The sequence below is a fragment of the Papaver somniferum genome, chromosome 3 (genome assembly GCF_003573695.1).
Source record: "Papaver somniferum cultivar HN1 chromosome 3, ASM357369v1, whole genome shotgun sequence".
In the NCBI taxonomy this organism is placed as follows: domain Eukaryota; kingdom Viridiplantae; phylum Streptophyta; class Magnoliopsida; order Ranunculales; family Papaveraceae; genus Papaver; species Papaver somniferum.
In genome coordinates this window covers 94,152,192-94,171,152 of record NC_039360.1, presented here as the reverse complement: position 1 = coordinate 94,171,152, position 18,961 = coordinate 94,152,192, and the positions used below count along the sequence as shown (strand labels likewise).

The following is an 18,961-nucleotide window of genomic DNA, read 5'->3' as shown; positions in this document are numbered from 1 at the left end:
CCCTCACCTCTTTTCTACGATTCTTCAAAGATTTTTCATCAACAATAGTGATTGGATCGATGCAGACACATCTGGAAGATTGTTGGAGGGATCATTTTTGCACCAACACTCCGGACTACAGAAAAAATGCCAATAACATAATTAACATTATTCTTAATAATGTAGACGATTCAGCAGAGTAAAAAAAAAAATGTAATGAAGCTACCGTAATTCTTGATCTATTAACAGTTCCCTAAGCTCGGCCCTACTTTTTTTCATCCTCGGATTGAGGAAAATCCATTTGAGGAAATGGAAAGTACTTGAGCCTCTTCGACTCAGAAACCTAGCCTGTAAACCCTAAAATCAAAGAGCTACCTGCAGTTTGAGATGCTTTAAATTGTTCGGCGGTGATAAACTGGAGAGACCCGCGAGAGAGAAATAATGTGCAATCTGCCGGGGGTGTTTGCTTGACCTTGGGTTAATGGGCTTATATTGCAAAACCCAAAAGAGTCCCGTTTACAAGCCCCATCAATAAAACAATTTCCCTCCCACTCCCTAAAATTTACTTCTCTTCTTCTCATCACAGTGAAGGAGCGTTCGGGTGGAGACTAGAGAGATGGGAGAAATGGAGGTGGAAGATTCAAATTCAATGATACCAGAAACAGAGGTGAGTAAGGTAAATAAAACGGCGTACGAAATGTTAGAAGAGAACAGAAAATCAATGGAGGAAATAGTAGCGAAGATGCTGTTTATAAAGAAAGAAGGTAGACCTAAATCTGAACTTCGAGAACTTATTACTCAGATGTCTCTTCACCTCGTCAATCTCCGCCAGGTTCTCTTAATCTTCTCTATGTCTTTATCTTATTATACTTTTTAGGTTTTTTAGATTAACAAAACAATGTCACTGCTCTTAATTCTGAACTAGGGTTTTATTGTTTGGTTCTTACTTAGGCAAATCGCACTATCTTGTTAGATGAAGATCGTGTAAAAGCGGAGACAGAACGTGCCAAGGCACCGGTTGATTTCACGTCGTTACAGCTTCATAACTTGATGTATGAGAAAAATCATTATTTGAAAGCTATAAAGGCTTGTAAAGATTTCAAGTCTAAATATCCAGCTATTGAACTTGTACCTGAGGAAGAATTTTTCAGTAATGCACCTGAAGATATTAAGAAAAAATCAATGTCCAAGGAAAGTAGCCATGATCTAATGCTAAAGAGGCTCAATTTTGAGCTCTATCAGGTAAACCATGTCACGTTTCATCTTCCCTTTACTTCATTGCACAATTAGCTGAATGACTGCTGACATTGGGTCGAGCGTATGAGGTTATTGTTGTATTCATGGTTGTGTTGTAGAGGTGTTTGTGGCCAGGTTATTTATGGAATTGAGTAGTATTGTTTTCCAAAATATATTTTACTGATGCAAAATTATATTACTTTGTAACAGAGAAAAGAACTGTGCAAAAATCGCGAGAAACTGGAACAACATAAAAAGGGGCTTTTGGAGACCATTGCAACCAGAAAGAAGTTCTTGTCAAGTCTTCCTTCACACTTGAAATCTCTTAAAAAAGCTTCTCTGCCTGTTCAACAGCAACTTGGAGTCCTACACTCAAAGAAATTAAAGCAGCATAACTCTGCAGAATTGCTTCCACCACCTCTTTATGTGATTTACTCGCAGTTCTTAGCACAGAAAGAGGCATTTGAAGAGAGAATGGATTTGGAAATTCTGGGAAGTATGAAGGATGCTCAAATTTTTGCACAGCAGCAAGCAAATAAGGATACTGGTAAATAAGTAAAACTAGCAAAAGCAGATTATTTCAACCACTCATTTGCGTTGCACCAAGTTCTTTTCTAACGTCCAAAACCATCGGCAGTGTCTAACCTTCCCACAAAACTGTATATGAGTTTCTCAACATTACATTTACACATTGGTTAATAATAAGGCTGCAAATTTCAGGTACACCTGCAAGTGCTGACGCAAACAGATTGGATGATGATGCACCTGATGAAGAGGATGATGGGCAGAGAAGGAGAAAGCGGCCAAAGAAGGTTCCAGGAAAGGAGAACCTTGACCAGGCTGGAATTTATCAGTCTCACCCCCTCAAAGTTATTCTCCACATATATGATGATGAGGATTCTAATGTGAAGCCTGCAAAATTAGCCAGTCTGCGGTTTGAATACTTGCATAAGTTGAATGTTGTATGCGTTGGGGTTGAAGGATCCTGTGAAGGACCAGAGAATAACATTTTGTGCAATTTATTCCCCGATGACACTGGTACTGAGCTCCCTCACCAGGTATGGGTGTTTTAAGCATGCTCGAATCAACCTACTTTTTATGGTTCTTTCTTAGTCCTTCTCAAAAACTAATGGAACAAAGAACGTTTTTCTCTGTTTAGTATCTAAGATAGTATTTTCTGATTGTCATGCAGTCTGCTAAGTTATGTGCTGGTGATGCTGTTGCATTTGATGAAAAGAGAACCTTGCGTCCATATAAGTGGGCCCAGCATTTGGCAGGAATTGATTTCTTACCCGAAGTTTCGCCTCTGCTTACAGCCCTTGAAGGTCAAAGTAGTTCGGCAGCTAAAAGTGCTGCCGTTACTTCTGGCCTTTCCCTCTATCGCCAGCAGAATCGGGTACAGACAGTTGTTCAAAGGATTCGCTCTCGTGAAAGGGCTCAGCTGGCTCTTGCGTGAGTCACTGCTTTGCTTCGTTTTGTAGTTGTATTAGAATGATAATGGGGAATAATAAATTTTGAGACAAATATGCAATGTGCTTGTAGAAGTTTCTGCAAGTTCTTAAAGTTACAGTGCTTGGACAGAGACCTGTTTTTGAGTTTCGGGTGTTATATTTAGCTCAGTCAGTGGTTAAATTTATTCCTTTGTTTTTGTGAGATTAACGTGTTCTATATTTGATCTTCTTTACTCTGAAGTTGCTGTGCTATTGGTTGGTTATCATTATGTTCTCCTTTTGCTCTTATGGTGGCATATATGGCGTAAGTTAATAGATTTAGAATCTTTGGTTGCCTTTACAGGGAGCAGCTTGATTCCTTAACGAAGCTCATGTGGCCTTCTCTGAATAATGCTGATGTTCCATGGGCACTGCATACACGTTCGTGCAATCTTAAAAGTTGGTTACCATTGGGACCTTCAGTTAATCAAGCTTCATCCTTGACTGTTGTTGCTGCAGAGCATCCTGCAGATCCATTAGACCTTAATGTAAATGGAAGTACTGATAAATCAAAGGATGAGATAGAGTGTGCAAGGGAAGATGGGGAACTTCCTTCTGTGGTCCAGGTTCCAGCCCCGATGACTGATGATGCTAAACTTACTCCAGCAAAAGGTCCCAGTCTTGAGCACTCCAGAAGCCTTGCTTTGATTTCAAAAAGTATCACTCCCACTTCAAAGATTGGTAAGTCTCAAAGTTTTAGAAGAAACGAGGATGATATGGAACTCATGATCAATAATGAGAGTGATGTGGATGAGTCCACACAGATTGAACCAGAGATGGATAGGTTAGCAAGTATTGCTGATGTGGTTGACAACTCATGGGAAGAGTACGGGATCAAAGAGTTCCTTCTTGTCTTGAGTAAGAAGTTCGATAAATATGAGAAGACTATAAATTTAGAAGTCAAGGTAAACAAAGTTCTAGTGTGGGTATTTGTAGGGGCTAGTTTGTTTAGTTGGTGGCTAATCTGCATCTGAATCTTTATTTGATTTTCGTCATGTTAGATCAAGATCAGTATGGAGTATCCTGTTAGGCCTCCACTTTTCACTTTGAGCTTGCACTCCATAATGCCTGGAGAAAAGTCTTCAAGTTCGAGGGGAGATGATACTGATTGTTACAATGAACTCCGTGCCATGGAAACTGAGGTATATAATGTTTATATCACCTAAATCTTAGGGGGGTAATAGTCTGAAAATCTTCCGGTAAAGAATGACTTCAATACTATCATAAGCAAGTATATCAAGGATATGAAATTTGAGATCCTAATACAATTTTTTTAAGAAGAAAGTGTCCGAACTTTGATTGTGTTTTCTTACTATGGATTCACTTGTTGTACAGGTCAATCTGCACATCTTGAACATACTGCCTTGGGACTACGAAAACTACATCTTAGCTCATCAGGTGAGTTTTCTTGCAATGCTGTTTGACTTCTACTTCAACGAGGCACCCCCATCTTCTGAAGGAAGGAAGAGTACTTCAGTGGTTGATGTTGGTTTGTGTAACCCCGCCAGTGGCAGTATCCTTTCCAGATCTTTTAGAGGAAGAGATCGCAGGAAGATGATCTCCTGGAAGGACATCGAATGTACTCCTGGATATCCCTACTAAAATTTACAAGCGGACTCCAACTGCAAATATTACTTGTGGGTCGTCTAATTGCTTATTCCTTTGTTAACTGAGTGCTGCTTCTGTGTTTGTCTATCTGGGTTCATAGGGTTATAACTTAAAAGTAGCAAGGAGGTAGCTGTTTTCTACATGAAAAAAGTCTTATTTGGATCTTAACTGCCTTCTAAAAAGCATTAGCCTTCCTTTCCAACTAGTGGAGTGTGTGATCCACAAGTGAGTGAAAAACTGATATTGGTGCGGATTGAAAGGGATAAATTGTAATTTAAGCTGTACTTCATGGTTGTTCGTTTAGAATCTCCAAGGTAATGACTTTGTCGTGTATAGATACTTGAAATGAAATGGGGTTGACCCTACCAATTCACTTTTACAGTGCTTATCCTACTAAAAATATGCATTGGCCGGTACCAAACCTCACCGGCTAACTCAAAGTGGCAGATGATGGTGTTACAGTCTTCGGTTGTGCTAATGTCTTGGATGAGTGTAGAGCACTATAATATATTACCAACAAGTTAGATTCAAATTAATTATTGTCCGGATTTATATCGGTCAAAATTAGTGTGAGAAAACCATGTTAACAGATCCTGATGAACACAATACAAATATTCATTTCACTTTATGCTTGTTAGTAAGTGTTTGCATGCTTTAAGAAAGTGTTGACATACTTGAAACAGGTTGAGAATGAACAATACGTTTCTAACAGATAGCCAAACGATATACTCGCTGCACTAAGTATTCATTTTCGTAACCTAAGCTACCCTTGATGCTCAAAAGAGGAGCAAGCAGAGTGATTACAAAAATGGGGAAAACTTAATCTACAAAATAAATACAACAGATATAAGTACTCAGCTCACGGCAAACCCAGTCGTCTCCCTATTTATATGTACAACTACCTAACCCTTCAAAAAGAAGAGGTTTAACACAATCTAACCAGGCTATCTATTTTCGAAGCAATACTTCAGCTTCACCAAGGACCAGTCTGTGTCCTCCTTAAGCATCGCCTCTTGGATCCGGGTTGTTGATTCATCATCTCTAATTCCTGAACACACCAAGTAGGAAAGGGAAAAATTATGTTAACCTCTTTCTGAGACTCGAAAACAGAAGATATCAATATGATCCAATTTGTTTAGAAGGACCAATTAAGACAAAGCACTGTTTATCAAAAGGCAGTTAGGCGTCGCGGGTTTGCAAAAAAAAATAAAAATATATGATGCTGGATGAAAAGAAAGTAACCGAGGCAATATAATTTATTGAGTGAAGCAACAAAATACCTGATTTTTCTGCATTTCCTCAATTTCAGCCTGCACCAACAGAAGTACAGTTAACAATCGGTTTGATAATCACATAATTCAATTGAAATTTCTAAGAAATGCCGAGAACTACATATTGTTTTTAGTATATGTACCTCGTCTTTATCAGATATACGTACCTGCTTCTTTTGCAACTCTTGGTTCTCCTCTTTGAGTTTCGCTACTTCTGCTTCAAGTTCCATGGTATAAGCCTGGAAATAAAAACCCAAAAAGGTCAATGAACAAGTTAGTTAAGGGAATTTTTGTTATTAAAAGAAAACCAATAAAAAATTTAGTATCAGAATCTACTGCTCTAGATGGGCATGAATGAGATTTATGTTGCTGGCCTAAGCAGACTAAGCTAAGGCCGGGTCTAGTATTTGAAGTTATCACTCGTGGATGTGCAGTTTTATATATACCCAAGTGACCCACCTAGCATAGTTCACAAAATGCAGGGGAACAACTGCACACTGCACAGAATATGCAATGCTTATTTCTTTTAAAGAGTTGGCTTCATCAGGTAGCTGCTCTCAGTTACAGTTCCATGCTAGTACTCATGGTATGTCTTCAATTTCAATGGGTGAACAACATGGCAGTTTCTTCAGGCAAAAATTTGTAAATCATTGAGTTACCAAATGCAATACCGAATAATAGATTGATGAAACAAAAATCATAGTCAATAGTTTCAATCCAAATTTACCTGCTTGCGAGCACGTGATCGTGCAGCAGACTCTCTGTTCTTTATCATTCTCCTCTGCCTCCTCTCGACAACTTTCTCTACAGCTCCACTTCGCTTGCCCCTTAAAGTTCCATTAAAAACGTAAGGCACTGGTGACAAGGAAGAATTATCACCATTACTCTTCCCAAGCCCATCTGAAGAAGGTCGGTTTGCAGGTGATACACTTGCTATTGTAACAGCCGTCCCTGCTCCTCCTAGGCCAACCATATTTAGTCCACCACCTTGAACCCCGCCACCTTGAACAAACCCATTGGTCATCATGGTGTCCCCTAATCCCCCAACCCCTCCTCTAATCCCCGGACTACCCAAGTGATTATTGTTAGTTAAATGAAGGGGAGAAGCATAAGAGACGGCAGGTTGCTTAGGGAGAATATGCTGATGCTGTTGCGGTTGCTGAAGCTGATGGTGTGGTTGTTGAAGCTGTTGTTGTTGAGATGGCCTATTCCCATTCATAGTCATATCCAAATTTGGACTTTGATTGGCGAGTAAAGCATTATTATCGTTAATACAATTAACTGGAATTCCATTTGATCGATTTGGTTGCTGTCCAAACCCAAGGGCCAAACCACCATTATTGTTGTTATTAGCAGTACCAAGTAAATCACCATAAAATCCATTGTTATTATTGGTATTACTAGGTCTTCCAACTGATTGAGGCTCTTCTCTTACTACCCCAGCTCTAACCAAAAATTCTTCCAAAGTCATTTCTCCTAAAGTCTGTTGCCTTTGCTGCATATTCGAACCAACACCGACACCATCGTTAACATTAACGTTAACATTCCCATCTTTAAGCACACCACCATTTTCTTTATACAAATCTTTCCAAACTTCATCAACAGTTTTAGTGCTCAACGTGCGTGGTAACGTTAACGAACCCTGTCTCTGAAGATTCCCATTGGGTAATCCTCCTTCAACAGCAACCCCACTACCACCAGCACCAGCACTGAAAGCAGACGGAACCATCCCCATAACTTGAGCCTCTTCAGCTGTCCAAATATTCCTAAGAAATTCATCCATATTCATTGATCCAAAATCCTTTCCAAGTCCACCCATAGTATTCTGAAACTCATCAAATGTTAACGAATATACAGATGTTTGTCTTGCTAATGGAAAACCCCCTGGTGGCCTTCCTACTCCGCTTCCTTCTGGTGGCGCTTCACCCATGTTCTTAAAGTTTAAATTTGAACCCATTTCTCCCTCAAAAATCAACTGAATCAGTAAAATAACTTACTTAACTGAACTCAACTGTCTCATATATATTATCACAAACCACTTGTTCACACAATCTCAAATCAAAATCACTGATTTTCTTCTTTCTCTTCTTCTCAACTCTTTTCTTCTTCAATCTTGAAAAACAAATTCAACAATTGAGAACTAATACAACAAAATTAACAAGTATAATTAATTACAAAAACAGTTAATTACAAAAGCATAAAATGAAAACCCAATTTCAACATTCATTCAAAATTATGAACCTAGCCCAAATTAAAGCTTAATACACAACTGAAATCTCATTAGAAACCCGAATCAAAGATCAAATCGAAGTTAAAAGAAGAAAACCCGCACCCGAATCTTTGTACATCAAAAACTCAGAAAGCAAAAATTCAAAGACGAATCTAAAGAGTAATTACAATATAATTAACCAAAAATATCGAATTAAATCTGAAAAATTCACACACACAAAGAAGAGTAAGAAGAACACAATCGAAGAAGAAGAAGATATTTTTACCTGTTTTTTGGGGGGTCGTATAGAGAAAGAGATATACTGTGAAATTTATTTTTCGTCTGTGTGTTTTTTTTCAGTAAAGCTCAAGCCTGTGTTGCTCTGGTGATTGACAAGTGTCGGAATACAGGCTATAGATTCATACCCTAAAAAAGGTAGTTTACTTAAAAAGAAAGTGATGAAAGATAAAATAAATGAAATAAAGATTTAGATTATCATGGAGCCAACAACTTTGTTAAACGTGGACCACTGAGATTGAAACTAAGGCGTTTTGTCAGACTTGACATCTAGCCAATAAGATGATGCTATATGGAGCAATCTCAGCCGTTCACATTGCTTTCCGACAAGCCCTAAGATCATTCATTATTTCATTATCTTTTGTTTTTTTCTGTTCTTTTTATATTGCGCTTCCCACAATCTTATTAAAAAATGAGGATTACCGAAAATAACTTTCAACGGAAGGAGAAGACTACCGCAAAAGGGCACATCTTGCCAGTTGAGACTTGAGAGTAGTAGGAGGGCACGATCACGGGCCACGGCTGCCTATTCTGCTATTATGCAAAAAGGACCATCTTTTTGTCTTTTGGATGGTCCACGGCTTTTTCGATAGCTTTTGAACCACACCTAGTACTTATATACCTTTCGATTTGATCCACCTTTCGGTTGTAACTAGAACGGAATCTTTATTGGCCCTGTTGATTATTCGGAGTTACTAGTATTAAAATCAGTATCCGTCATTGTTTTCCGTGCGTTTGTGCCACTGACCGGACCGTAGCTGCAATGTCAGACACCGGTATATTTATGTGTAAAATATGTACTTACAGGGAGATTTGGAGTTAGTTTGAGATCTAATTTGAAATGCGCACCACACAGGAAAAGTACATCTGACTTGGAACTCTTGTATTTTCATTAGCTGAATGAATTCTTGTTATCGATCATGGGCACTTGCACTTTCCATTGTACTCCTACTACCTAAACGGGTGAACGTGGGTGCCTAGAATCTGTGGACACCTGGCGAACATGCAAAAGCTTTAAATTCACTGTCTAATGATTCCAACATTATGAATAGACAAGCAATATATCACTACAGAATAGTATGAGTGAGTTGAAAGATTGACTTAGATGTCTCCACAGCCATAAGTTGTGGGTCAGAAAAACAATATATCAGCAACAACAACTAGAGCATTTGCGGTTTCCTCTTTTATGCGTAAAGATGATCGGCCATAGGGAGTAAATGGAAGTTGAAATCATTTGGTATTTGGTTTCATCTCATGAGAAACATCATTATTTGCCATGTTAGGCATTTTCGTGTACTAATAATGTCCGTTTTAAGTAAACTGCCAGCTGTGGTAATGCAGAAGGCAGATACGCCTCTCAAGAATTCTTGTCTCTATTTTATTTGATCGATAAAGAACTTGGCGATGACAAATTTCTTTCTCCACCAAGTTCTTTCTCCACCACCACCCAGTGGGGGTGAGGGTTGGCTAACCTAGCTCTAGCGCCCCTTAAAATTCTAATAACTACATGAAAATCTTTAATTTTGTCCTATAAATAGTACTTAACCCATATGTATTTAGGTTTAGTACACCAAAGTTTACATGTTTTTATAAAAACATAATATCTCACCGTACCCCCACCCCCAATGTCAGTTCTTGGCTCCGCCGCCACCCCTGTAACTTGTTGGGAGTAATTCTAATTTTTAATCACAAACTCCCTGTATGAGGTTTAGATAAAAAATTAGGTCGTCAAATAATTTATTCCATTTTTTTTCGTGTTATATTCTCTTTCGTATTGCAATCAATCTTATTTTAATATTAAAAACCATGATTTATACGATCTGGTACCAAAGATAGTAGGGGTATCATTTGGGTGATCCATCGGTCATGAACATTTTTTTCTGTATGATTTGATATCATCCTTGAAAATATGGTACTCACCTTTATCAATCGTGTTAAAAACAACCACCCACGTCTTTCACAATAAAATATTATCCGTGTTGTAACGACACGAACTAATATTGCCCACCACTACTCACCACCGCTACTTTTTCCACCAACACTACCAAGGGCGAAGCCAGAATTTCGAGGAAGGGTGAGCAAAAATTCTTGGCAAGCTGGATACGGGCCCAAAATGAACTTAGTATCATGTTTTATGATTGAAAGTCCAAAAAAAATTATAATTAGGCTTGGCTACGTCCCTGACCACCACTAGTGTTCCGACTCCACCACTTTTAAAGAACTGTCACCGCTTCAATCACCACTAATTTTTATTGACACTACTTTTATTTTTATCAAAATTATTTATTAATTAAAATATGTATTTATTAAATTAATTAAGGAAACATTTATAGTGAAAACAAAATTAATAAATCATTTATCATGAACAATTAGTGAAACAATTTATAATGAAAATTTTTTAATAAATCACTTATTATGAGTAAGAAGTAAAACCACTAATTAATAAAGCACTTGTAGTATTTAAGTTAAGAAAACCATGACCGTAGATTTATCTTCCTTTCTAAACAAATCTCAACAATTCTTTATCTAGCCTAATTTAGCCAAGCTTTGTTTTGTATTTTAGAAAAATGAGCCAATAATCTTATGTCGTGAACATTTCATGAAAGAGTGTTTATATAATTGATTAGTTAACTACTAACCCTACTATTATTCGTACTTAAATGTGTCCACCCTTCACATAAGTGTCAAACCTAAATCAAATAACGAAACTTAAATGTCACGTGCACACTTATTAGAGAATATGCACAAAATATGATTCAGTAATTTGATAATATACAAGATTCCAACATCCAGGATGATTTCCCATGAAAAACCACTTTCGAAAGAACTATAGGGTTAGACCCTATAGTACTCGTTACACGGTCACCTTAGAAGGAAATTACTATTATCATTACTCGTTTGGTGTATTTTTGGAGCGCAATGGTCTCCCTTAGACTTTGGCGGGTAATACTTGTTCGATTTTTTGTTGTTCACATTTTATTTACACCTAGAAATATATATAAATGATATATTTTATATTGTTGTCACACTTGTTTCACAACGAATCTCAATTCCATGGTTTTAGGTTAAAACGGATCATCATTTCCAAATTCTCAATATTGTTTTATCTACGACTCCAACTATTTGTTTTACCTGTTTTTCGTTCGCACTCCTCTCATACTCGATTTTGGACGCTCATTTTTTTTGTGGAGGTTCTATTATCTAAGCTGGTGGTTCTTAACGGTTACTTTTAGGGAAAAAAATTAGCAATTGGATATATCTCTATAAGATATTTCTGACTATCTTTTGCGATATTCCCCTCAATTTATTCCTTTCTAAAATGTCCAATGACAAGGTATTTATCAAAAGACGTATCTTTCTCAAAATTCAACAATGGTTTTAAGTACGTAAAATAAAAGTAGTACATATGTTCTTGAATCATCTAAATTCTTGCCACATATGTACCATGTCTACTAGCAAACACATCCACAGACCAGTACAAACTGCTAAAGGAGGTTGATCCTTATTCGTATAGCCACACTTCCCATTATTTGGCTAAGAAAAACATCCAATCATTATGGACTTTGATGATGGAATCTTTTAACCACTTTGAGCCGATAAATCAAAGCACGAAAATTCTATTCAATTTCTCCAACAATTTGTGTTAACCCTACCCTACTCTTGATATGATCAGGCATAGCACCCAATGAAGCTTTCCTTAATGCTTGAATTCATGTCGTACAATCACACCCTCAAGCTAATGTCATTATAGTACTATAATAAAGTTATTGGGTGAGATGACACCCGATTTGAGTTCGAAAATCCTCATCACTGAATTCATTATCAATATAAAAAAAAATCTAACATACTCCCAAAATTTTATTCTAAACATTCATTTGATTTCTCTTACACAATGGCAGAGGACCTCTCCCAAAGATAATACACATCAAGCGGGTGAATTTCAAAGGTGTCAAACCAATTTGGGGTGGGGGGTAAGGAATGGGTGGGCAAAAAGAACGTGGCAGCGTTAAAAAGCGAGAGTTGTGCCTATTTCCAACTACCTGTTTTTTCCGGATATTTTACTTCTAGCAGGAATTTCATTCACACCTATTTAACGTATAAGTATGTCTCCTAACAGTTTTTCCAACACATACGCACCAGAATTTTTTTGAGGAGAACCATCAAACACGTTGTGCATAATACCTTATCCACTTTTAGAAATAGGAAAAGAAACCAATAATTTTTACCTCATGTTATTCATACATAAGATAAGTCATTCACCAACCTTTAGCAACATGGTATACAAGTTACACCTTTTGTCACAATAGTAGAAACTCCAAATTCGGTCCGAGCTTCTTCTTTTTATTAGTAGTCTCTCTAATTTTTTCTGCCCGCTCTTAAACTCTAACAACTCTCTCCACCCTAACTCTGATACTATGATGAAAATCAAAGTATAGAGAGAGATCAGAGAGGCGTTGAAACTACAAATTCATAGAGAACTACATTGAATTTCTCATAATTTTTTATTATAATGACTGCTTTAATATAGGATTTTAATCTGTACTCGACTCTGACTCACTAGAATTGACATGCTTAACAAGTAACTCATAATCACCAGACACCACTAAACACATTTGATCCATATTATCGCCCCAATAATATACTAGTCCTAAACATGTCGTAAACAACTTAACTAACGTGTGAATACTAGTTACTCAACTAGCACATGACTAAGTCACTAAAGTAAGACAAGTAGTTTGAGTTTAACTAAAAAACCAACAAAACAAATCTCCGGTTGGTAACCAAGAAACTCTATTTAGTCGAGGAAGCTCATATCTTTTTTGACGACTATACTTTTCGGGTACTCACACATTAGCATGTGACTAGTGAGCTAGTCAAATATACAACGTGCAGTGAGATAATATAATGGTGGAATACCTATTCATATTTTATTAGGGTGCCAGTAGGAATTGATATATCATCTTAAGATACTTGAACGCTCAAAATTTTTTTAGAATACTTTTAGATTTCGATAACAAGTGTTAATTTTTTTCATTGTATTTTGCTTTGTACTCTTCTTCTCCCTCTAGATGTTAGGTCTTTGGATCCTCAATTCCACTGCCTCTCAGAAATAGGTTCACTAAGTTATCCTCATATTTGAATTCAAAGGCAAATATGGAAGAAAACCCAAAATATCTAAAAACTTCTTTAGCATTTGGACGAGAATTCACCATTATTTTTAAAACAAATTCAGCTTATCCTAACTCGTCCTAAATTAAAAATTTCTTGTTTCGTTTATGTCTCGAGCGGTGTGATCATCATATTTTTTAGAAATTCTCACATAATTATCCACAATATAATTAACATATTCAACGCAATAATGAAATCGTATAACAGTACAATCAGTTACACCAGAGTTATCTATTAAACAAAAATCTTAGTTATACTCATAAATCAACACCGTTGGCCCAAAATTATCACATTATTTAAAATTTCATGGGAATTTTCACAAAACATATTCACTAATCACTTTATTCAATCAAATCTGTGAGATTATACAAAAATTTAAACTATTAAACATTCAAAATAAAAAACATCAAAAAAGGGTTTGCTGATAGAAAACCATACTTTAGACTCATTTGACGAAGAAACTTGAATCAAGAAAAACTATTTGATAAACTACCCTATTCTTTTACCTCAATTAAAATATTACTGATAACAAAAAAAAATTAAAGTACCCTCATAGTTTAGTTTTCATCTTAATTAGTAAAGACTAGTTAGCCAGTCAAGGTGAGGACATAAATTACGTTCCAACCCATTGCTAACCATTCTACATGTTAATTGGTTTCCACGTTGATCTACTACATCATTTTTGGATTCGTCGGGATCGGTTCAAGATCGTTTCACCGTTTTCATGTTCGTTACATCATTCCCAAAAAAGGATTTATCCTTTCCAAGTTTCTTAGGTTTTTTGGTTGGTGGAGAATCGACCTTATATAACACATTTCAGGTTCGTCGAGTCTGGTGTTACATGATGAGTGCCAAATATTGTATATATCTATCCCTTTTTGTTGGCATTTAACTCATCTTTTATGCATTAATTCTACATTTTATCCCATATTCTGTATTTTCATTGTTTTCAAGAATAAATATTTTTATTAATTAATTTTGCATTTTTAGGTAATAAATAAAGTTCGGATGAGTCGCGGAGCAAAAAGAGCAAAAAAGTAGTGAAAAGCCGGGAGAAATTACGCAAGGAAGCCGCGAAGAATGGTGCGCACAACCTCATTTTCTACACACAAAAGCGCCTCCGTTCTCAGCCATCAGATCAGTTCTCAGAAGCATCCGACGGTCGCTCCTTCATAGAGCATCAAAATCCGAAGTCTCTGCCGAGCACCACAGCGCTGAAATTCCAAGCCTTCAGATTAGATGGTAGTTGAATCCAACGGTCGCTCCCTTGCTGTTCATCAACGTTTGATATCTCCGCCTTACACTACAGTACCTAACTCCATCAAGTACCGTACGTTTCGTTGTATCCATTCATCCGACGGTCGATACCCGCTTGCCTCCGTATCACCGTCCGATCTACCAACCAGCTTCACATCCCACGGCCCATCTCACGAAACATCATCTCTTGATAGACCCGCCTCACACCCTAGCGACCGAGCACCTACACCCTACCCAAACGCACCCTTCTCCCAAACCATCGAGCCCCTCTCCTCCATCACCTCCCTCTGCAGAAACCGTACACCACCACCCTCTCCACCTCTGCCACCAACTCACTGCCACCACCACACCTCCACCATCATCACCCTATCGCCCAACAACCAAAACCCATCTCCCCCCTAGCCCTCTAGTTCCCTATTTTCTCACTTTTTCACGCTTCTTTGCCTGAAACCCTAGGCGTGAAGAACTGATAAATTAGGTAACCTAGAGTTGCAATTGGCGCATGAGAAGAGGTCAGGGAGCAATTACAAAGCATGGGTCGACGATTTCAAGGATCAATTTCAAAGAAATTAGGTAAACCTAATTCAACTGATTTTTGGGGAAGAACCCTAATTTTGTGGTTTTGAGAAATTTGGGTCTGTGACTATAAATAGCCTTGTGGGTATGATGTAAAAACTATGTTTGGATTAGCCAGCATCCAGAACTTTCAAGTTCTGTTAAATTTTAATTTACAAGCTCATGTTCAGTTCAATTTCCATGTTCTGTTAATGTTGTTTTTTTTAGTTCAATTTGCTGCTTAGTTTCATGTTCATGTTAGACTTTCATATCCTGTTATTTATAGTTAATGCTCTGTTAATGCTCCTGTTATTTATGTTAATGTGATCATGTTCTGTTAATACCTGTTACTTGTGTCCTGTTAATGCTATTCTCTCCTGTTGATGTTTGTTACATGTTCACTGTTATGTTAAACTTGCTGTTAGATGGAATGCTAGGCTAGATACATTTGAAGCTTTGTTGTGATTGTGCAATGGAAGAAATCAGTGCTCATAGCAAGCTGATCATCTTACCATTCCTTGTGTATGCTTAGGTGCATTGTGTTGATTGAGCATTGGGAGAAACTAGTGCTCATAGCAAGCTAGTTCTCTTCCCATTCTTTTAGTATACCTCCTGAATGCCTTAGTCTATCCTTGCTTCATTTCAGTTTCTTTATCACCCCTGCCCTTGGCCTTAGGCCTTGGTTAATTCTTGTTTTGTTTTGCTTTTGTTCACTGTTTTGTTGCTGTTTAGTTTTCATTTGCTTTGTTCCTTGTTTTGCCCTGTGTTGTTTTTGCTTGCACTGCCTTGTCTGTTTCTGCTACACTGCTGCCTCTGCTGCTATTGCTTCTTCTCTGCTGCTGCAACCCTGTTGCTGCTGCATTGCTTTTCTCCTGCTGTGCATTGCCTTCTCTGTCACTTGTGCTGCACAGCAGGGGAATTCAAAGCAGCAAGGCAATGCAGTGAAAGAAAGAAAGCAGCAGCAACAGGGTTGCAGCAGCAGCTGCAGCTGCACAAGCAGTGCACAGCAGCACAAGGCCAAGAGAAGAAAGCAGAGCTGGCAGTGAAGCAAAAACAAATGAAGAAAAACAATGCAGCAGTGCAAGGCAAGTGAGAAAGAAAAGATGGCAGTGAACAAAACAGTGAAGACAGTAAAGAAAAAACAAGCAGAGAACAATGCAAGAACTAAACAAAGCAAATACTAGACATCAAAGAAAAATGATAAAACAAACCAAGGCCTAAGGCCAAGGGCAGGGATGATGGTGAAACTGAAATGGAGCAAAACTAAGGCATTCTTCTAGAGTGGGAAGAGAACTAGCTTGCTCATTACACCTCTTTCAGGATCGACGAAACATGGATGTATAAAAACATGGGTATTTTATAAAATTTACCAATTGTATGGATGTAACAAAAGAGCACCAAAGATAAACCTCAATAAGGAATTGCAATGTACAGTTCAATCTCAAAAACACATATAATGGGAATGAAAAATAAATGAAAAAAAAAGTTTTAAGACCGAAAATTATAGATGAAAAATATAGGAAAATGGAAGTGAAAACGCTGAGGGTACCAAGATACACCACCAACTTTTTCTTAGGAAATCTGTATGGACAAACTCAACACAACTCCGAGAGTAAAAACTCAATCAAAGAAAGTGCCTAGAGTTATATCTCTCTCTCTCTTGTTGTTAGAACGTTTACAGAATTGAATCCGTGAACCTAATTACAAAGAAAGTTCTTGGACGGTACCAAAGACCAATGTCCAAGGATCGATCAAGTCTTTTCCAACTAACAAGGTTGGACCTATGTACTGTGATTTATCAATGCACAACCTGTGATATTTCATATATAAAGATAAACAATATAATGCGGAAAAAGAAATAACACAGACACCAAAAGTTTTTTTTAACGAGGAAACCACAAATGCAGAATAACCCCGGGACCTAGTCCATATTGAACACCAAACTGTATTAATCCACTACAAACAAGCCTACTACCAATTAACTTCCGTCTGTAATGTAGTTTCCCCCGAACTCAGTCTCCCACTGATTCAGGTACGGTCGCGCTCCTTACGCCTCTTGAATCCCAGCAGGACTCTACGCAATTGATTCCCTTGGACGATCTCATCTACGACTAAGAGTTGCTTCAACTCAATTGAAGACTTTAAACCAAATCTGCCTCCAACATATTAAGCCTATAATTGATTTCCTGATTTACGATCTAAACGGATGATCAAATAAAACGATAGATCTAGGTGATGGAAATCGATAGCAACTCAGACAAGAGTCTGGCTATCCTCAAAATACGGACTTATGCAATCCGAAGTGCGGCCTAGATTATTATTCACCTCACAAGTATAAAACTTGTGGAATCAAAAAAGTATGAGACGAAGAGACTCCGTTGATTACTATCTATCTTGATATATGGAGCAAGGCTCTTGATCGTATTTTTCAATGATGTTGTAGTCAGATGATTCGTTCACTCATATTTGTTGAGAATTTGTTTTAATACTTAATAAAGAAAATAAGAAAAAATATATATACACAATTTGTCACAAGATGAAGAGACGCTGAGACGCCGGATTCCACTACTTTTCATATTGCTATGGTTCAGTCATTAACTCTAGACAATATAGCTCAAACAAAAGAAGTTGTGACTCTAGTTCTTTGCCAAAAATAGATTTCGTAAAATATTATTTGTAAGTTAAAAGCATGATGCATCTAAAGTATTTAGAACTAAGCATGCGGCATCTAACAAAATAACAAATAATTAACAGAAATCATAAAGCAATTAAATCTATGCAAAAAGTCAATAAAAGAATTAATTCATTTACCACAATCATGAAAAGTTGCTTCCTCCGTTGTCCCAGTGATAGGGTTTAGCTCATCATGTTGTTGGAAACACGCTCGAAATTCATTATTATTGCTCAAAAATGGTTTACAAATGATGAAAAGGGAGAAATATAATGAAACCCGGGTTTGTAACAGTTATATGTGTTACAAACCAAAACGACCCACAGTATGTGTCACTGATACTGTAGCAAATAAGTCTGCCTCTGATGTACGACCCTCGGATGTGAGTCGTTATCACTATAGAAAAACGACTGTCTTTGCTGGTCCGTTCTTCGTGTTCTTCAGAATTTTTCTGCTGCTGCTGCAGATTTCTCTGCAACTTGATTTTTCGACTCTGTGGTGCTCTATTGTATCCCCTAACTCTCCATCACCATTTTCTTACCCCCGAACACTCTTTTTTATACTCCACAGGGCCTAAGAATCGCTATAATAACTCCAGGATAATTCTCAATAACTCTGCCAGACACGGGAAAATATTATTTTCCTTTTCTAATCCTGCACGCGTTATACAACTGCAGAATCTCCTTATTTATCTCTGTCACGGTCCAAATGGTTGTTATAATCTTCCTAGCATGTGTGAACTCTCTCCAACTCATGCAAATCCCGTGAATAACTCCATCAATAACGTGTTGCCGGTTTTCTTCTCGCGGAATATCCAGCCAAATTGGATCTAACCAAAGGACCATACCAAGCCTTTTAGGCTATATCACGTCCACCCATGAAGTTTCAGCGATTTAGTCTACCTCTAACCCATCCAAAATCCGATCGAGAAAACTGCCAGGAGTGAATTCTTCTTCCCGCCAAAAAATGAATTTGAAATGAAGAATAAGGGTTGCCCCCTATCCGGTCCTGAGGTGCCTTCAACAAGTGGTTTTTGTGGACAAATATGGGTGTTGTTGACAAATGGGCTACACATAGCCGTGGGTGACACATAGATAAAGTGGGGTCCGTATAGCAAATGTCCTCCAGGGGTGCTCCGAGCAACTTTTCGAGCCGAATTTTCCAACAATTTTTATTTCCAAAAAATACCTACAAACACACAAAACACCATAATAAGTAC

General features: G+C 37.6%; 2 protein-coding genes across 2 annotated transcripts; one reads left to right on the top strand and one right to left on the bottom strand.

Annotated features, from left to right (window-relative positions):
* The first annotated feature begins 540 nt into the window (after positions 1-540).
* Positions 541-4,694, top strand: LOC113356851 (THO complex subunit 5A-like). The gene is made up of 8 exons (XM_026600081.1): positions 541-811; positions 931-1,221; positions 1,426-1,762; positions 1,936-2,273; positions 2,408-2,667; positions 3,010-3,610; positions 3,707-3,847; positions 4,041-4,694. Exons 1-8 carry the CDS (start codon positions 596-598, stop codon positions 4,305-4,307), a joined length of 2,451 nt encoding a protein of 816 aa, XP_026455866.1. The 5' UTR covers positions 541-595; the 3' UTR covers positions 4,308-4,694.
* A 287-nt stretch (positions 4,695-4,981) lies between these two features.
* On the bottom strand, positions 4,982-8,221 carry LOC113356852 (bZIP transcription factor TRAB1-like). Its single transcript, XM_026600084.1, has 5 exons — positions 8,080-8,221; positions 6,312-7,696; positions 5,752-5,823; positions 5,594-5,623; positions 4,982-5,361 (listed from the first exon to the last, which is right to left on the bottom strand). The coding sequence occupies exons 2-5, from the start codon at positions 7,539-7,541 to the stop codon at positions 5,287-5,289; spliced, it is 1,407 nt and encodes a 468-aa protein (XP_026455869.1). The 5' UTR covers positions 7,542-7,696; positions 8,080-8,221; the 3' UTR covers positions 4,982-5,286.
* Positions 8,222-18,961: the final 10,740 nt, after the last annotated feature.

Excerpts from the sequence above, each read along its gene's own strand:
- LOC113356851 (XM_026600081.1), top strand. The coding sequence starts at position 596 with ATGGGAGAAATGGAGGTGGAAGATTCAAATTCAATGATACCAGAAACA. Across the intron at positions 1,222-1,425 it reads TCAATTTTGAGCTCTATCAG|AGAAAAGAACTGTGCAAAAA; the intron begins GTAAACCATGTC and ends ACTTTGTAACAG. Across the intron at positions 1,763-1,935 it reads GCAAGCAAATAAGGATACTG|GTACACCTGCAAGTGCTGAC; the intron begins GTAAATAAGTAA and ends TGCAAATTTCAG.
- LOC113356852 (XM_026600084.1), bottom strand. The coding sequence starts at position 7,541 with ATGGGTTCAAATTTAAACTTTAAGAACATGGGTGAAGCGCCACCAGAA. Across the intron at positions 5,824-6,311 it reads GATCACGTGCTCGCAAGCAG|GCTTATACCATGGAACTTGA; the intron begins GTAAATTTGGAT and ends TTTTATTTCCAG. Across the intron at positions 5,624-5,751 it reads AAGAGTTGCAAAAGAAGCAG|GCTGAAATTGAGGAAATGCA; the intron begins GTACGTATATCT and ends CTGTTGGTGCAG.